This window comes from Thermobia domestica, chromosome 7 (genome assembly GCF_964235325.1).
Source record: "Thermobia domestica chromosome 7, izTheDome1.hap1.1, whole genome shotgun sequence".
Taxonomy (NCBI): Eukaryota; Metazoa; Arthropoda; class Insecta; order Zygentoma; family Lepismatidae; genus Thermobia; species Thermobia domestica.
The window spans coordinates 203,318,371-203,337,829 of record NC_137460.1 but is presented as its reverse complement, the minus strand read 5'-3'; the positions used below and the strand labels follow the sequence as shown (position 1 = coordinate 203,337,829).

The 19,459-nt window shown below is 37.2% G+C and overlaps 1 protein-coding gene across 4 annotated transcripts in view; it reads right to left on the bottom strand.

The window, feature by feature from the left end:
* LOC145690674 (SET domain-containing protein 9-like) overlaps positions 1-19,459 on the bottom strand; it is a 78,323-nt gene that overhangs the window by 36,662 nt on the left and 22,202 nt on the right. For all 4 annotated transcript variants that reach the window (XR_014132255.1, XM_081765811.1, XM_081765813.1 and 1 more), the window contains exons 5-6: positions 5,396-5,519; positions 3,212-3,327 (exon numbers count right to left, since the gene is read on the bottom strand). Coding sequence is in view for 3 of the 4 variants with exons in the window: in XM_081765811.1 (XP_081621937.1) it covers positions 3,212-3,327; positions 5,396-5,519 (240 nt within the window). In the remaining variant the exon portion in view is untranslated. The remainder of the gene's footprint in view (positions 1-3,211; positions 3,328-5,395; positions 5,520-19,459) is intronic.

The window sequence follows — 19,459 nt, the reverse complement described above, 5'->3', positions numbered from 1 at the left end:
GATTTGTGCGTTCTCTTTTATATATATTTGATATTCATATTTGGCGAACGTTACTAAGGCTCCTGGGATGACTTGATCTACACTTGTTCGTTTGTCTGCCTGTACCACACACACACACATTACAGGGTACAGCTTTCGGTCTTAAATTTTCAGGGTACAAGCACGAGACAAGTTAAATTTCCTGTATAGATTTTGGCGGTATACCAATGTAAAATTTAAAAAATGTCGGCAATTTTGTTTTCAAAATAGCGGGTATCCACACTACAAGGCGCAATTTTGGGTCTTTTAAATATAAATTTTCAGAGTAGAAGCACGAGACACTCTAAATTAGCTGTATATATATTTTGGCGGCCATCCAACGTAAAATTTCAAAATGGCGCCCAGTTTTTCAAAACAGTAGTGAACAGAATATTGTTGCAAGTTGCGACAATGACAATCTTGAAATACAAATAAAATTTTAACACTTTTACCCCAAAGACATTGAAATATTTCGAAAAAACCCAATTAAACCCGAAAAAAAACAATTAAACCCGAAAATACCCGAAAAAACCCATATGGGCCCAGGTGGGATGGGCTTTTTCAAAAATACCCGGGTTTTTTCAAACCCTGCTGGTATCCCTACCTACAACTACACACCCATTATCAAGGATATGATCACTTGTTATTCATTACTCGCTCCATCACCGAACCATTATAGTTTTCACAGGTATTACTTAATGTTACACCAATACTTCATTCGCCCAATGGTGTAACTACTATGGCGCGAAACCCTGCAACGCGGAGGGGGGGGGGGGGCTCGAAACTTCCAAGGGGGTTTTTCACCCTACCCTCCTAATAGGTCGAATCACATGCTTTTCAGTTTTGTATTAGTCGGCAATGTTCCTCCACCCTCCCCTTTTTTTGGCTATCTTTGGGAAGCTTGACGTGTAGGTCAAGCACCGCGAACAAAAAAGGAGGGAAATTCGGTTCGGTTGGCTTTTATAGGCTCTTATATTTTTCTTCGGCGGGAAATATTGAATCAAAGTTTAAAATTAACATCTATATTGTAATATCCTATGTGTGATGTTGTAAACAAACAATTCCATGCATCAGTGTTTACAACCACCACCACGTGGTTCGGCAAGAGGATCTCCCACCAGATGGATCTACAGTCACATGCAGACGACGGCTTCTGGCCCCTCCCACGGAGCAGAAGACGACATCGGAGCAGCAGTGCCACCGCCACCCAAAGGACCCTATAAATTGGATGGACGAAGGCAACTCGACACCAGTTTTCTGGTGACCCTCCTCTAGTCTGCTACGGGACTTTTGGAGTAACCTAACCCCAGGCCTCTAGTCTGCTACGGGACTACGCCTATCCTATCTCCTGGCTTAGCCTGCTACGGGGTTTGTCTGGGAATCTTAACCTCAGCCGCTTAGCCTGATACGGGGCTCTGTCTGGGAATCCTAACCTCAGCCGCTTAGCCTGCTACGGGGCTCTGTTGGCCACTTAACCCGCCTCTGCTTGCTACGGAGCATTGGTTCCTTAATTCCCCTCTCCTTAGTCTGCTACGGGGCTCTGTTGAAGATCCTGTCTGCGACCTTACGGTCAAAGACTACCTATTTTTAACCTTTCATATTAGAGAGATTATTTTGTATAGTGTTTTGTGAAAATACTTTTATAGTGGAAGCTTTTATAATAAAACTGGTAGTGGGAGTCGATTCCGGACGCTCTTTTTATTAAATGCTCTACCTATAACCTATATGAGACAAAGTTTTACAATATTAAACTATTTGATTCTACTACTAAATTCAGTTACATTGTCGTTTTACATCTTTGCGTGATACAGTATACAAATTTTCCTTTTTGTTTCCTGCCAATATAATTCATTTCACTGATGAAGAAATTCTAAAAAGGGCACAGATACTTTAAACAACTTACAGTTGTGATATTGGTTCTTCGTTTTCGATGGAAGTAATTTGCTTTGTGAAACAGCTGAAATTTGAAATAAGTGTTCAGAATTCTGTTTGACCTAAAAATGTAAGGCTCTTAACTGTGAAATATAAGTCATTGGCATCTAGCTTTTCAGAACTTATTGCCGCGTATTTGTTGTTTTTGACGCTCCCTGTCTCTGTTAGTTCTGCGGAGAGGTCCTCAAAATTGAAATTAATATAAAACTATGTGAGAAGCACAACGGGCCAAAATAGGTTAAGTAATCTAGAACTGCTCTCAATAAATGCGGACAAAGCTGAAAAAAAAATGGATGTACGGTAGTTAGTAAAAGATTTTGCTTACAGAAAAGCAAGAAGGAAACCATTCAATTAATTTCTACTACTCTTCATGAAGACTGACGTTACTGACTGCAAAGAGTTAAGCCCATCTTCCATTTTGAAGCTTATTGAATAAATTATATGTATAACAACGTGGTTTCCATTTATGAAAATTTAAGCCTAGTAGTTGCATGTATTTAACTGATTATTCACAGATACAGGGAAGTATGGTTATTTATTGTTATCTATCATTCCACAAAAAATGTTATTAAGGCGGGGGTCCCTAGGTATTCTCTTGCGGGGGGAAGGGGCGGATAAAACGTAGTTACGCCACTGCATTCGCCCCGCATAGCGTACTCGGTAACGCTCCCACCTTTGGTGCTGGCGGTCTCGGATTCGCTTCCCGGTGGGGACACTGAGTCGAAAAAGTGTAAAGGTTTTATGCAGGTCAGCCATCGTAAATGAGGTTTTCGTCATTCACTCCAGACAAATGCCGGGATGGTACCTTACATAATGGTCCCAGGCCTCCTCTTTCCTGCCCCATTTCTTTCTTCCTCCCCAATTCTCCGAGCAGTGTGATAGCCGAGGGACGTCATCCCTCATACGTGAGTGGCTAAATTGGCCATAGGGGCTAAATGTCCAACTACTGTTGTATCATGTCGACTTCTTCGTTCTCTAATCATTTATTATTTTGATAAAACTTCATATTAACACTGATTTAATATACTAAGAAAATACATTCTGTCAATTTAAAACTTCAACGGGTTCAAAGCAGCCTGACTTACCACATTTCTTTCAATGTTATTGCATTACACATTTGTTCCCCTGCTAATTAACAGAATTGATATACACCTCTCTCTCTCTCTCTCTCTCTCTCTCTCTCTCTCTCTCTATGTATCTCTCTCTCTCAATAAGACTTTTGTACGTTTTAAGAGTTCTTACATTTATATTAATTATTTACCTTTGTTCTGATTATTTACAAACTGCCCAACATTCATGGGATTAATACAATCTTCAGTTAGCCAAGATATATCAGCTGCTGGATACTGCACAAAATGGTCTCGACTAACACATGATCTAAAGAAAGAAAGAAATTAAAGCAAGAATAATATATAATGAACACACACACGATCACAAAATATGTCCGAAATATTTCAATCTTTCTACTCGGCGTCAAGCTGAAACATCAAGATAAAATGAAGAAATTAAATCTGACAGCTGGCTGTTCATACCTACCCTGAGTACTAGCAATATGGCACGGTTGTCACTGGGGTTGCAAAGATAGAAGACGGTAACGGTAAACGATAAAACAGTGAAAAATCAAATCCTCAGTTTAACATTCTCTGGTTGGGCTATACTGCCCTGTGATCGATCGTGCTGTGAGTTTGTTGATAACATTCTATGCCACTAATGATCGACAGACACCAGACAGCAACTGTATACGAGTAGATAACATACAGAATATACACAAAGTAGTGACTAGCCTCAGTTATTGAGCAAAGGCACCTTTTATATGACACGGTATTTCTGATGGCCTAAAACGGAGAGATGTCTAGCTCCCAAATGAACCGCCCAACTCCTAATTTGATTAGTGCTATCGTACAATGGGAAAATACACAGTGTAGCGTGGGTAATTTGAAAGAATACATTTATATACGTGTGTTGAAAACTTACTACGGCCGTATCAAAAACAAAAGTAACAATTAATCAAAAATCATGAAAAGGATAGTATGCAATTGATCATATAATTGGTTTTGAACGTGGCATGGTTTTAGAAACCATCTAAAATAATGATGAAATGTCTAAATATATTTGTGGCTGAACAGGATGCCAAAATTCATCACCCCTTCTTTCGTTTGGGAACTTGAATAATACGTCGGGCATTAATAGATGAGATCTACATATTTTTGTTTGGAAGCCTTCAGTGCGAGATTCTACGAGATTTTTCTCACCAATGGCCTTCCCAATATATCATTTTCAGGTAGTAGTTTTTCATATAACAAAATTTTCATTTAGAAATCCTACTAATTTTCAATCGCTTTGCAAGTGAATTTAAGGTATCTACCATAAATAAAGAAAATAAAACCTTCTATTTATCCACCGTTAATCTATTAATGATCATATGTTTTATTCATTGATGTTTAAATGTTAAATCCATCTGCTATTAGGATATTACTATAGAAACTAAATCTTTTGGTAAACACTGTCGTTGTAATTAATATAATTATACTTTTTACTACATGTAGAACAATATTTCCGAAGTTCTAGGAATTTCTAAACAGCAACAGAATCCTGGACTATTAACAACAATTGCTGGAACTAGTCAAGTCCATGACAGCTCGTCAGGAACTTCGATTGTTGGGGTCAGCTGACAAAGTGAAAACTTGTCGTCACCTTCAAGATCTTTGGTAATTTTATGGTGATCAACTCTGATGTAGGTTAATAACAACATATGAAACCTGATTCCGTACTTTAACCGAAATGATCTTAAGAATGGTGAAGACCAGAAGAACGCTTACGCATTTTCTTCTTGTGGGCAATGTAATGATTATTGTTTTCTGGGATTGTGATAGCATAATCTTAATAGGTTGCCTATCAAAAGAAAACCACAATAAATGGGGAGTACTATTACAAACTTTTATCTGGCCATTACAACAAGCACTTATCAAAAACAGTTCTGGAAAATTGCATGCGAGACCTTTATTGCAACAGAACAATCAAGACCCTATATGGCCGGTCAAAAAATATTTTAAACTATTTGCGTTGGAAATTACTTCTACATCCTACGTACTTGCATGACCTATCATCTAGCGATTACCCATCTGTTTTTAGGGCTGAAGAAATCTTTAGGTGGTATGTTTCCAAAATTTAGTGGATAAAAGACACCTCAAAAAGCTTCTTTTAAAGATCTGAAGAAGTTGGTTTCACACCGGGTGGAAATCTTCGTACATAAAGTAATTGACCTCCAGATGAGACTTCACATTGAAATATATGAAAAGTCTCACTTGGAGCCATTCCCAACAGGAAGGACGAAGAGGTTGAACGCATTGCAACATTGCAAGATCATATTAACCGTACACAGTTTTCACTTTGCAATAAGACCTATATCGACTTAGACACAATTATTAAAAACGTAACTACTCACTTGTATATAATCCTTGAAAATCCTCTGTTGTTTCCGTCTATATGAATGCCATCTATGCACCGAAATACAAATGGGTTTCCAAGTGACTGTATTAATAACGGTTCAAAACGTCGATAAATAGTACCTGTAAAAAAAGTATTAATTAACAGTTACAAAGCAATCTTAACTTATACATATTCTGTATTTATTTCATTAATAAATTCTAACAACGATTCAATCAATTCTACGACTGACTACTTTCATTTAACTTGTCAATGATGATTCTCTGTCACTATACTAGCAGTGTTCAAGGGTGTGAATGGTTAACAAAACTGAAAATATTTTGGGTTCCGGTCCTGGAACCTACGTAAACGTTTTAATTTCGTGGTTCGGAAAGATATCCGAAATATTTCAACATATCGGTTCTGTTCACCGAATCGAAAACCACAATTCGGAACGTTTCAGAAAGATAACCGAAACACTGACACCATTTGCAAAAACATGGAAATGAAATGAAATATTTCCAGTTTAACGTCCAACATTAAACCCTTTAGGCTAAGGAAGACGATTAATAAAGCAAGTGAATGATGGAAAAAATGGTGGAATGAGGAAGTGGGAGTACCCTGACAAAACCTATGGACACGATGTTGTCAACCACAACTTACTTGGGCGAGAATCGAACCAGGGACTCCACGGTTCAAAACGTGAGATAACCGCTCTACCATTGAGCCACCATGCTCCCCCCACCACCAACATTTGCCAACATCGTGAGCTAAAAATCGTTACAAGTTGCAAACGATGTTCAGTAACTACGAAACGATAACTCGAGGGAACCATTAACGTCTATTTTGTTACAAGTTTTTTCTTTCTTCTGTAATTTTGCTTTTACTTCGATATAATTTCGAACACAGCTCCGGAAACTATTTTCTCGGAAAACTGGTCTCGGTACAGAGTCAGAAATCATTTTTTATTAGAGAATTTCATAGTTTTTCGGGAAAACAGAAGTAGACTGCGGTTTCGTTTCCGTTAACAACCCTAGTCGTTTCGAGTTATGAAAGCTGAGAACAGAGAAATTACTAACATATCTTACGTCTCCCGAGCAAGGACTGAAAATAAGAAGAAACAACAGCCCAATGCGAATGAGATGGATTAAACGCTGCGTAATAAAGAGATATTTAAAGCTATTCAACCAACAATAGTTTTCACCATACATATGAGGGTTGGGGGGTTAGAACCAACCCTAACGAATATATTAGTCATACTACTATAGATGGGAGCGAATGAGGATGAAATCTGCAGGGTTTAGACACTAGCCTAAAGCATAAAAGACCAACCAGTAACAAATCCCCTTTGGCCATAATAAGAGTTGTCCAGGGAACGGGTACGAGAACAAAGATATTGTTTATACGTACATGAATGCCTTGAAATGATCTTTCTCACATACATAGTATGAGATGTCTACCCGTGTCACTTTTTATATGTAGCTACCCCATGCCGTAAGCGTCGGTGGACCACCGATGACTAATTAGCAACATTTTGCCAAAAATTAGCGGTCCCGCAGCGACGATCCGCGGTACCCCACTTCCATTTTTAAAATTATATCACCAGCAGCCCACCAGAGGCAGAGGCGTAACGAAACGCCAATGAATCACAAAATTACTCCCCACAATATGTTAAATCGCCTATATGCTTGATTTGTTTACATTAAGGTGAACATTAAAAAAAAAAAAAAAAAAAAAAAAAAAAAACTTTATAGTGCTGAAAAAGTACGCCGGGGTAGGCGTGAACGACCAGCCTTATGATTACTAAGCTCGTGTTCTTCCGACTTCGCCACGGAGGAGATACAGAAAACCTCACTTGTAGAGGGATAAATCGTTGAGGTCTTTTTAATTTGTCCAATTAGAGTGCGCCTTTAACTGTGTATATTCGACGATAACTGTTTGGGATCAGATAAAATGCATTTGCCATGGAATTTTATAACAAAATGACGTGCGACTATTTACTTTATTTCATAGTTCTCCCATACTCACTTTCTAATGATCGGTGATAGTTACCATCTAAATTCATACAATTATACACACTCATCTCAAGATTTTTCACTTCATGATGTAGAGGCAGACCCCCCCCCCCCCTGCTCTCGACACTCGGAGCTCACTTTAGGAACATTTCCTCAGGAAAAAATAATATACAATAATAACCAACTGCACATGACTGGCGATAGTTCGAGTTGGTCCCTTTGCGATTCTCCGCGACGAATCGAAGGAGCGCAGACCAAAATGAAGTCCTCGCTGCTACGCGGGGGTAACTTCCAACACCCCGACTGTAGACATCTGTTTCGACTCGATGAAACCCTACCACTAGTGGCACACTAGCAGCAATCCTTCGACACATCGCTATATCGACGATCGACATTTATCGGCAAGTGGGCCACTAGCTGTTGGCGACGTTTACGGCATGGGGTACTTAGTCAAAAGGTCTCTTGAGATGCCTATGTCAACCTTGCAAACATAGCTACTTGATTGCAAGATCTCTTGAGATGCTTGTGTCAGCCTTGCAAATATAGCCATTTAGTCGCGAGTTCTTAAGTTGTGAAGCTGTTAAGTGACAAAACAAAAATTGTTCACTTTCATGTGCCATATATAACATGTTTAAAGTATAGGTATTTAATAAATTGGTAAATGTATGAGCTGCGCTTGCCTTTCATTTCAGAAGTTACTTAAGATGCCACTAACGAATTCAAATTGCCTTATAATGCTGGATTAACCTCCGAAATTAATTGCACCTCTCGAGGTCGAGAATTGAATCCTGTCGTATGCACGTTAGCTGTGCTTTTTCACTTGAGCACAAAATCAATAAATTCTATAAGAGTAACAAAATTTCATTTAGTTCTCCCCTGAAACGTGCTCCACTACTTAAACACTTAGTGATCCCCATTATGACCAAGTGGTAACAGTGCAAGCTTTCTATGAGTGCGGTTAGAAAGGGATACTTGTCTTGGATAAAACACTATGTAGTTTTGACCTCATTGAAAAAAAAAGTACTGCCTAGTACAGTATCGGTGTTAAAAAGAAATGTTAAACTCCAATCAACCAAAGAGTTTGAGAATTGTTGCCCTATAATTTACGTTTCCTTGTACGAGGGTCACTACGAGAGTTTTGAGATTTGAAATAACTTACATACTTAAAATTAATTTAACACTTACATTTCATCAAAGTATTCACCATTACACTGTACTCACTTTTGCATCCTCGAAAACCACTTTTGGAAGCAGTGTTGCCAGTCTTTTTCTTCAAGTGTTGAAAGTTCATTCTCGTAAGCCACTACAGCTTCTTCAGGGCTGCAAAATCTCTTCCCACGCATGCGATCTTTAATCCTGGGGAACAGAAAAAAATCACACGGGGCCAGGTCAGGGCTATACGGCGGATGAGTCATAAGTTTGACCTCCGTAGATTCTAAAAACTGAATTGCGATGTTGGACGTGTGTGCGGACGCATTGTCATTATGAAGCAGCATCCCATGCAATCCAGTTCTTGGACGCCGTTCTCGAAGATTCTGGAACACTTTTGTTTGGCAAACAGTGGTGTACCATTGAGCAGTAACAGTCCTTTGTTCTTCAAGTGGAAGACTTGCAACATGGCCAGATTTGGAGAAGAAAGTTGCGACCATCTTCTTCCCCACACTTCACGGTCGCTTCATTTTCGTGAGTGGATTTTCGTCTGGAAAGATCCAAACTGTAGACTGGCGTTTATTTTCAGGGTCAAATTGATAGATCCAAGTCTCATCACCAGTAACAATGTCAGAGACGCGTCGAGAATTGCCTCCATCAAATCTTGCAAGCATTTCTTCACACCATTCCACACGCATACGCTTGTGCTGTTCAGTGAAAGTGTGAGGCACCCAACGAGATGAAACCTTCCTGAGCCGAAGATGATCATGAAGAATTTTTGTTATTGCTGGCTATCCAATGTTCACTGTAGATTCAATGTCCTTGAAAGTTGTTCGAGGATTTTCTCGAATCATTTGTTCCACAGCGGCAATGTTTTCATCTGACACAGCTGTTGCCGGACGTCCAGCTCTCTCTTCATCTTTAAGCGATGTCCGGCCTCTTCTGAATTCACCAAACCACCGAAAAATTGTAACACGGGAAGGAGCAAGGTCCCCAAATGCCCCCTGCAAACGGTCAAGGCTTTGTGTGTCGTTCAAACCACTTTTGAAATCGTAAAGGATCATTGCCCGAAAATGTTCCATTTCGCGCTCCATTCTAGACAGCCGAATACTGCTCACATCAACAAACAAGTGAAAGCGATACGACCACGCCGATAAGCGAGGCGAGTTGAAACTTGCTTCGCTTCTTCGCTCTGTATACCACTACCGAGGGCAATTGTTGGAATTCAAATACTGTGCCACAACAATGCGTATCTCAAAACTTTCGTAGTGACCCTCGTATCTTATTCTTTAACAATGAATATATAGACTAAAAAATTTCATTCGACAATTTAAAGATCATCTCTAGCGATCAGACGAATTTGGCTTGGTAACAATGAGCCTGGGTTGAACAGTAGTTTGGGTTACGGCGAGGAGGAAATAAAATATGTAAAGTAAGCCAGTTATTATTCCATTACAAAGTAAGCCAGTTATTAAAGCTTACTTGTTTATTTGTTGAAGTTCAGCGTTTCTTTTCAGCACCAAAGCAATATGAGATATGGACCAACAGTTTAAGATGAAGTCCACCAAACCCCCGTAATGCGTTCAATTCTCTTCAACCGGGAATCAAACTCAGGATCAAGTGCACAAACTGCTGGTCTATATCAGCAAAGAGGGCTGATGGTTGACGATCAAAATAGATATACTATAAAATAGGATTGTGCCTGCACACTTCTGGTAACAAAAAGTGGTCCAAAAAGTTCAATGCAAATTATATCACAGCTATGTAACATAGTACATTAGATCATATATATTAAACAAAATTACAAATGCTTTTCCTCGTATCTCTAATGTATAAGCCGACGTGGGAGATCTATATTCGATTCCCGACGGGAGCTTATGTGGTTTGGATTCCACGTTAAACAATATGTTCAGGTCTTATATAAACCCGGTGTTGAAAAGGACGCTAAATTCTATTACAGCACAGTCTTTCTGTTTACTCTTGAACAGAAAGCAATATGGAAAGATGTTCATCCTAGAAACTAGTTCTTTAGTAATTTGCGCAAGCAGGGGCGTCATTTCTGAAGGGCAGGTGAGCGATCTCCCCTTCCCCTTAGTATGAGATGTACAAACGTTTTAGTGCATAGTATAATAACATTATAACCGCCACCAGGTTATAGAAGTAATTTTTGTGGACGCCCTGTATATTTCGTGAAGACAGTGATTATTATTTTCGATTTATACTTTATTCTGCAACGCACATAAGTTCTTTCTTCGGTGGGAATTGCTTCTTTCCCACACAATTGGACAAAGAAGTCTTTCATCGCTTTTTCATATATATATATTTAAAACATTGCTTTTGCTGAGAACATTTCAGTTAGTGACTAACCATTTCAGTGTTTCTCCCTGACTTATTATATGCACAGTATATATTCTGCAGTTATTGGGAACTGAATTAAGTGCTTTCTTTAATCACTTATGGAAACATTACAATAGATTAGAGAAATACGGGCTGACCAGATGTCCCAGTGGCCAAAGTGGCACCAGCCTCACAATTTTTGCAGTTCGTTATCTGCACTTTTTCACGCCAGTGTTATCGCCGTGTCTAGTGCATTATAGGCAGTTGGCTAAAATTAACATAAATTCTTTTCCATATTCTGTTTGTATGTGCGTACAGGTGAGTTAACTGAGTGATTTTTGAAATGAACTGCCAACCTTTTTTAGTTGATAATCGCAACCCGTACCTTGAGCTTGGGTGCTCGAGGAGTTCGACTCCGGTGTTGTACGCAGCCACCACGCACGTTGCGTTGGGAATCAATCATTAAGTTGTGTTAAGGGGCAAAAGTTATTAGCCGGTGAAGGACGTTTTCTTACGGCTAGCCCCAACTAGTGAAGTCCCAGGTTCACAAACCTAGTGCGCTAAAAAGTTATACACGCGCCCTCCAATATCAGTATTCCACTGTGGAGACCTTCTTTTTGTTTATTTGCTGAAGATTCACCTTTACGCTGCAGGACTGTTCAGCGTAACAACTGGATTCATCGTGGGACGATCCAGACAACTTTTCTCCAGTGCTAATCCCCCAAGTGTGTCAATGGTGTGAGAGAAGCATTTGTAGTGATATTTGAATTATAATCATATATATATAAAGGGCTATATTGTCCGAAAAGGGCAAAGCGTAATTTCAGCGACAAAATTTATTAGTGTCCAGTGTTGTGTTCATTTCTTTTCGTTATTTTTTTATATAATAGTGCTCTAATAAATAAGTATAGTGTCATTTAATCTAGTGTATTTTCGTTGCTTGTATGAGTGATGTTTGTGTGCGTTATGATCTGGATGACCGTCTGATCGTCCGTGAGGTTTTCGAGACGAGACGCCCGAACCTCTCGGCGTCTAATGCTCATCTCATTGTTGAGACCGACGAGCGATTGGGAAACAGTTTGTAACCTTTTTTTGGAGAGGTCCTTCATCGTCCTGTCCAGGTAAGTTCAAGTATTAGGAATAATTATTGGTAGGACCACGAGCCACGGACAGCGACACGAACTGAAGTGGTTACAAATAAATGACAGCCCAAACATGGACCACGAACTCAGGGCGGTTACAAATAAATGGCCGCCCGAACAGCGACCCGAACACCAAACGGTTACAAATAAATGTCCGCCCGAACAGCGACTCGAACTCCTGTCGGTTATAAATAAATGACGCCCGAACTACCGACCCGAATCGAGACCGTTGGTGCTCGAATACTCATAAGATAAATATTTCAATATATCACTTCTTTTCCAGCTTAGAACCAGTAATCTGAAAAAAAAAATCTCTTTCAGGTTATCTTAATCATATATTCTTTAGTGATAGTATATTTTATGGTACGTTTTAAGTTTATTCTTGTTCAAGATGCCATACACACAAAAAGAACTAGCTTTATTTAATGAGAAACTAGATTTACTCTTACAAAAAATGGGTTTAACTAATGAGGATATTAACAAATTAGTAGAAGAAGGAAGAAAGAAACATTATCAGTTGATAGAAGTTAGGAATGAAAATAAAGAGAATTTTGTCGAGCCAAATAATGAATCAGGTCAGAGTTTAGACACCGTACCGAAAGAATGTTGCGAAAACGACCAGGAAATAGTAAATACTGAAAACAAAACATCGGAATGTGAACCCCAGTTACAGTCAGATGTTCCTACTGGATACGAAACACCGGAATTGGAACCTGAGCTAGAGACTAACACTCCTAATGAAAAGGAAACGCAGGAATCTGAACTCCAACCAGAGACAGGTAGTCTAAACCAACCTCGTAAGAAATCTGATAATGATTTTATTCATTCAGAATCTAGTGAAAATTGCGAACATATGATTGTAGACGACAGAGGTCGTAAGCGCATAAAAACAGCTGTCACAAACCACAGATTGAAAAAGCACAAACGAGTTTACAGTTATTGCAATAAGCAAAGATATCAAGACCATATGTTAAACAATACGAAATTTAAAGGGAATCAGAACCAAGATCGCATACGAAAGAATAACAGACACAAAAGAAGTCGTAAATCACGGCCACGTAACCTGAGTTCTCACAAACGAGACAGGAACCGCAATTTGTGTAACATTAAACATAGATTTGTACATAGAGGTAACCGCTATAGGAATAGACGAACAAACCGTAATTATCAAAATAGAAATAGTAATCATAGGAAAAGAAAAAAAAAGTAACCAAGACTTTGGGTGTTGATACAAATTTTTCTTTCATGAAAGCAACGCATTTCTTTTAATCTTTCTTTCAACTTTTAAGCGATAGACATTCATTCATTTTTCTTCCTTTTTGCTTTTAGTTTTTGATAGAACACCTGGACACGAAAAGAAGAACTACGCATTTCTTTTAAACTCATTTTTGCTTCTAGCTTGTAACTGTTCAGCAAAGAGCAGATAACACGTTTTTCTTTCTTATTTTGATAAGATAGTCGCTGCATTTTCGACCACCTGTGTTTATGGTTACGAATGACGAGCGACGTACAGCTGGTTGATTCTTTTCCTCTTTTGGTCTTTACTCCGTGTCGCACCTCAAAATTGAATACTAATGTTGCAAACCTTGTTAATGACTTACTATTAGTTTAATGTTATTGATTTTTCTTGTTTTCATTTTAGATGTTTGATTTTAAGATTTTAGTAAATAATTACGTTATATACGTAGGGGAATTGCATTTTCAAAAGCAATTTGAAATCTTGGCGAGATTTCCGTACCCCCAGCTAGTGGGAAGATATTTTGGCGTTATAATATATATATTTTTATTGTGTTTTAAAATTTTAAAAAATTCTTTTAGGATCCCTTCCCACTTTCGAAATTCTTAAATATGTTATTACATGTTATTTAGAATTAATGTTTGATTTTCTTTTAGAAAAAAAAATGTATCGAGATGCCCAGGATAAGAAAACTTTTGGTTGTTAAATATATATAAATTTTATATTTGTGATTGAAACTTAGTATGTAATCTCATGCGTAGAATATGAAACGTTACTTATAATTAATGTTAAATTTATTTTTCAGTGTAAATCTTAGGTTTTCGTTTTCATTTTGAAGTGTTTACTGTAATTTTGTTGAACCTCATTTACGTCATTTACCCGATTTTGACTTTATTTGAATTTCCAGGATGTGACATGATATATTTTGTTCGAAGAGAAAAGTTTAGAACGGAAAGTAGGCTAAGCCTTAAACAAGTGATAACAGGCATTTCCTTGTTGGTCAATAGTATGTGCAGGAATGTCGTGTGAATAGTATGTTCTCCGAACGAAAGCAGTAATCGTTTTATTTTAGAAGGAACTATATGAACAGATATTCTGATGGTGAACGGTCGTTTTTCCCCTCATATTAATATGTATGCGGAAATGTTTAACTTCTATATTTCTTGTAATTTCTAATTAACATTTTTTTTCGTCTTCTCTAGACCACTGAACGACCGTAGGGAAACTTCTTCGGGTAGGATATTTTATGGGGATAAATATAAATATTTTTTTTTAGGGAGGCAATATTTCCTGGAATTGCAGATCTGTTTCAAAAATGGATGTGGCTAATCCATTGGATATTCCATAGCTAACTGTATTTTCGCCATCAATCGCAAAATATAGTTTTTCATTTCTCTTCTTCCTTTATGGTACCCGTAACTAACATGTGTATTCTTAGGTTAGATTTTTTGAGTATATTTATTGTCTAGTGATATATCAGTAAATATTTGTGTTTATGAACCGTAATTCTATTATGTGCGTTTGTATGCTAATGTGTTGTAATGTTTATTTTTCATATTAATTTTGAGAAAGTTTGTTTTAGTCACAGTATGTCCCAAAACTATTTGGAATTTATTAGTAAAATTGTTTTTGTTATGGAGGATTTAAAAAAAAAAATCAACATGGCCAAAGGTTTTGGAATATAAATCTTTAGGTTTCAACCATAACAAGCAGTATGGAGGATTTCCTTCAGAAATCAACATGGCCAAAGGTTTTGGAATACAAACCTTTAGGTTTCAGCCATACTACCAATGACGGATAATTTTCTTCAAAAATCGACATGGCCCATCATTTATGAGGTTTCAGCCGTCTTAGAGATATTGTTATAGATCCCAAAAATAAACTTATTTTCTTTCTTTCCAACAGCAACATAACGTTTTATGAAAATTACTTTCTATCAATTATTTCATATGCTCGACGACTTTGAATTTTAATGTGTTAATAAGACCATTTTGAATATTTGTAGCGAAGATGCCTAAGGAAACTTGTTACAACTGTTTTGTAGGGAATTTAATCTTGATGTTTCAGACCGACCAGAAAGTTGTAATGTCGTTGACTATATTTTTGTTTGTATCCCAGGTTTTTCTTTTGGTAGGTCTCATGTGTTTTGTCTTATAGAGACATATCTTTACGATGCTACGAGAGCATTTGTATCTTGTGTGTTTACACATCTTTATTCTAGGTGGATGATGTACGTTATGTTCCAGGGAACATACGTGTATTTTACTGAATATTAGTGTTGATATTTCAGTTATGTATAGAAACATTTTGTAAGTGCCTATGGTTGCAGGCCTTTTCTCGTTTCTAGTTTTGCCTCGCAGGTGTCGATGGCATATTTTGTGTGTAAGTACGTGTAGTATTACACATTTTCCCACCAATAGTTTTGGTCAATTCATGGCATAATGACCATTTATTTTCAGGAATGTTTGGACTAGTGAGTCAACTTCCTTGATTCAGACCTTTAAAAAAACTTGGATCAACACTGTATAGTTTTCAACGCTTTATTAATAAGTTCTCTTGCAGATAATACCCATATGTTCTGGTAACCCTACAATGTTTACGTTTTTGGAAGTGTACAACAACCATTATTCTAGGCCTAAGCTAATAATAAATATGTTTCAGAATAAAATCATTTGTTGTATTGAGCATTATCGAACTAAAATCTCGACGAGCAGATGGCATTTGATCTTATGGCGTGCCGAATTTTCTTCATACATGTCAACGAAATCACGATCTTTTTCTTTGATATGCAGAATCATGCTTGTTTGTTGGAATTACTATGAACGTCATTTTTGACACTTAAATTTATTTTTTTTATTTTTGAAAAACGATTTTTCGTTCTTTCTGCCAAACAACACGAGGCACAGTTAAAAAAAAAAAGGGACATACAGGTGAAAACCTTATTTTGTTTACATATTGTCAGTTTATCATGTGTTTACATTTCCATTCATTTTACTTTTTCTATGATTTTCATATTTTTCAAATATATTGTAGTAACATCGAAACTTTGATAATAATTTTAATATTTCAATACGTTTAACATGTTTGCTATTTGCATAGTCATTCATATTTTAATATTTTAAATACAGGTATCAGTATATTTACTAATTTTTATTGAGATATTTGATAATTCTTTAAGTCGATGTTTTCTTGAATAGTTATTGAGTGTGCATATTTACTTCATATTATACAAAATGTAGTGATCGAATCGGAACACTTAAAACATTTTACGAAAAGTATTTACAAGTGTTTAAAAAAATATATATATATTATTGTTTTTTTAAAAAAAAAGTAAGAATTTTAATAGCCCTACGAACGCTTTTTGCGCATTTTTAGTGAAGTTATCATACAGGTGTTATAACCATATCTCGTTTCTCACACCAGTGTTAAAAAAAAAAAATCCCCTTCTCCCCTCATCAACTCATCGTTGAAGAACCATGGAGGATACTCACACAGGAAGACAGCATGGTTTCAATATGTGAAGAAATGGAAGATAAGGAAACCCAATTGCACCAATTGTTCAAGAGGATCTTATTACTTCATGGAACACTTGGATTGGACATTGCTCATGCAGGAACCTCATCATGTTGTAGTGAGTGAACAAGTTTTTAACTATTTTAAATAGCCCTTTTTCAGGTGAAAAACCATTCAACGTCTATGCATGTAAGTCTCACACCATATGACAGTGTTGCCAACTAACTAATTTTAAATCTCAGGTGAAAAACCTAATTTTATTCATATTTCGTTATACGGCCAAGGGTTCTCAACCTGTTTACGTGTGCACTTAACAGGTCGTTCCCTTTCGGACCCCAAATCTATAACCGCCACCAGGTTATAGAAGTAATTTTTGTGGACGCCCTGTATATTTCGTGAAGAAAGTGATTATTATTTTCGATTTATACTTTATTCTGCAACGCACATAAGTTCTTTCTTCGGTGGGAATTGCTTCTTTCCCACACAATTGGACAAAGAAGTCTTTCATCGCTTTTTTATATATATATTTAAAACATTGCTTTTGCTGAGAACATTTCAGTTAGTGACTAACCATTTCAGTGTTTCTCCCTGACTTATTATATGCACAGTATATATTCTGCAGTTATTGGGAACTGAATTAAGTGCTTTCTTTAATCACTTATGGAAACATTACAATAGATTAGAGAAATACGGGCTGACCAGATGTCCCAGTGGCCAAAGTGGCACCAGCCTCACAATTTTTGCAGTTCGTTATCTGTACTTTCTCACGCCAGTGTTATCGCCGTGTCTAGTGCATTATAGGCAGTTGGCTAAAATTAACGTAAATTCTTTTCCATATTCTGTTTGTATGTGCGTACAGGTGAGTTAACTGAGTGATTTTTGAAATGAACTGCCAACCTTTTTTAGTTGATCATCGCAACCCGTACCTTGAGCTTGGGTGCTCGAGGAGTTCGACTCCGGTGTTGTACGCAGCCACCACGCACGTTGCGTTGGGAATCAATCATTAAGTTGTGTTAAGGGGCAAAAGTTATTAGCCGGTGAAGGACGTTTTCTTACGGCTAGCCCCAACTAGTGAAGTCCCAGGTTCACAAACCTAGTGCGCTAAAAAGTTATAAACGCGCCCTCCAATATCAGTATTCCACTGTGGAGACCTTCTTTTTATTTATTTGCTGAAGATTCACCTTTACGCTGCAGGACTGTTCAGCGTAACAACTGGATTCATCGTGGGACGATCCAGACAACTTTTCCCCAGTGCTAATCCCCCAAGTGTGTCAATGGTGTGAGAGAAGCATTTGTAGTGATATTTGAATTATAATCATATATATATAAAGGGCTATATTGTCCGAAAAGGGCAAAGCGTAATTTCAGCGACAAAATTTATTAGTGTCCAGTGTTGTGTTCATTTCTTTTCGTTATTTTTTTTTATATAATAGTGCTCTAATAAATAAGTATAGTGTCATTTAATCTAGTGTATTTTCGTTGCTTGTATGAGTGACGTTTGTGTGCGTTATGATCTGGATGACCGTCTGATCGTCCGTGAGGTTTTCGAGACGAGACGCCCGAACCTCTCGGCGTCTAATGCTCATCTCATTGTTGAGACCGACGAGCGATTGGGAAACAGTTTGTAAACTTTTCTTGGAGAGGTCCTTCATCGTCCTGTCCAGGTAAGTTCAAGTATCAGGAATACTTATTGGTAGGACCACGAGCCACGGACAGCGACACGAACTGAAGTGGTTACAAATAAATGACAGCCCAAACATGGACCACGAACTCAGGACGGTTACAAATAAATGGCCGCCCGAACAGCGACTCGAACTCCTGTCGGTTATAACATACTAATGAAAAATGTAAAACTATGTATATCGGAGAGTGTTCCCCCCAAGCAAAACCTTAGATGACACAGCAGGTAAGGGCAATCACTGTGTAAGAAAATAAATAGTCGCTAAATTTTATCAATACTAGCAGATATTTCGTATCTGAGAATAGGAACATGTAATAAATACAAAACCGCAAATTTGAATATTGCAAAAATTGTCCACCTTTTCCCCTTCAAACATGGATTTTTAAATGCTGAAACATGTATTTTTAGTGAATAAAATGTATATCGCAGAGCACACCTTCAACTTAAGCAAATCCCAATATTGAGCACTTTCGGAATAAAGAGATTTTAATATTTTATAAGATTCTGTCTTTTCTTCCTCACACGCGAGGATCTCACAAGTTGTCGCTAAAATCTGATAGCAGATCTGATAGAGCATCATGAGAAATGAAAATGAGCAAAAATTTAAGGTGCTATGAACCAGAAGGATAGGAGCTACGGGGCTTCAAAATTTGAATATCCAAAAAATAATACCATGAAATTAAGTACGTTTAAAGTAAATACCTTAAAAACCGTTAAAGCAAAATAATAATAATAATAATAATAATAATAATAATAATAATAATAATAATAATAATAATAATAATAATAATAATAATAATAATAATAATAATAATTATAATAATAATAATAATAATGAGAACAAAATGCCCTATCGAAAACCACAGTGTTGCTAACTCAGCATACTTTTTTATTTGCATATACAAGTGTGCAGAGATTTAAAATGCACTATTATCACTAAACATAAAAGTGAAGTGTAGTGGCACAGTGTTGCATACTCTTGGAGCTACATGTACTGAAAATTTACAAT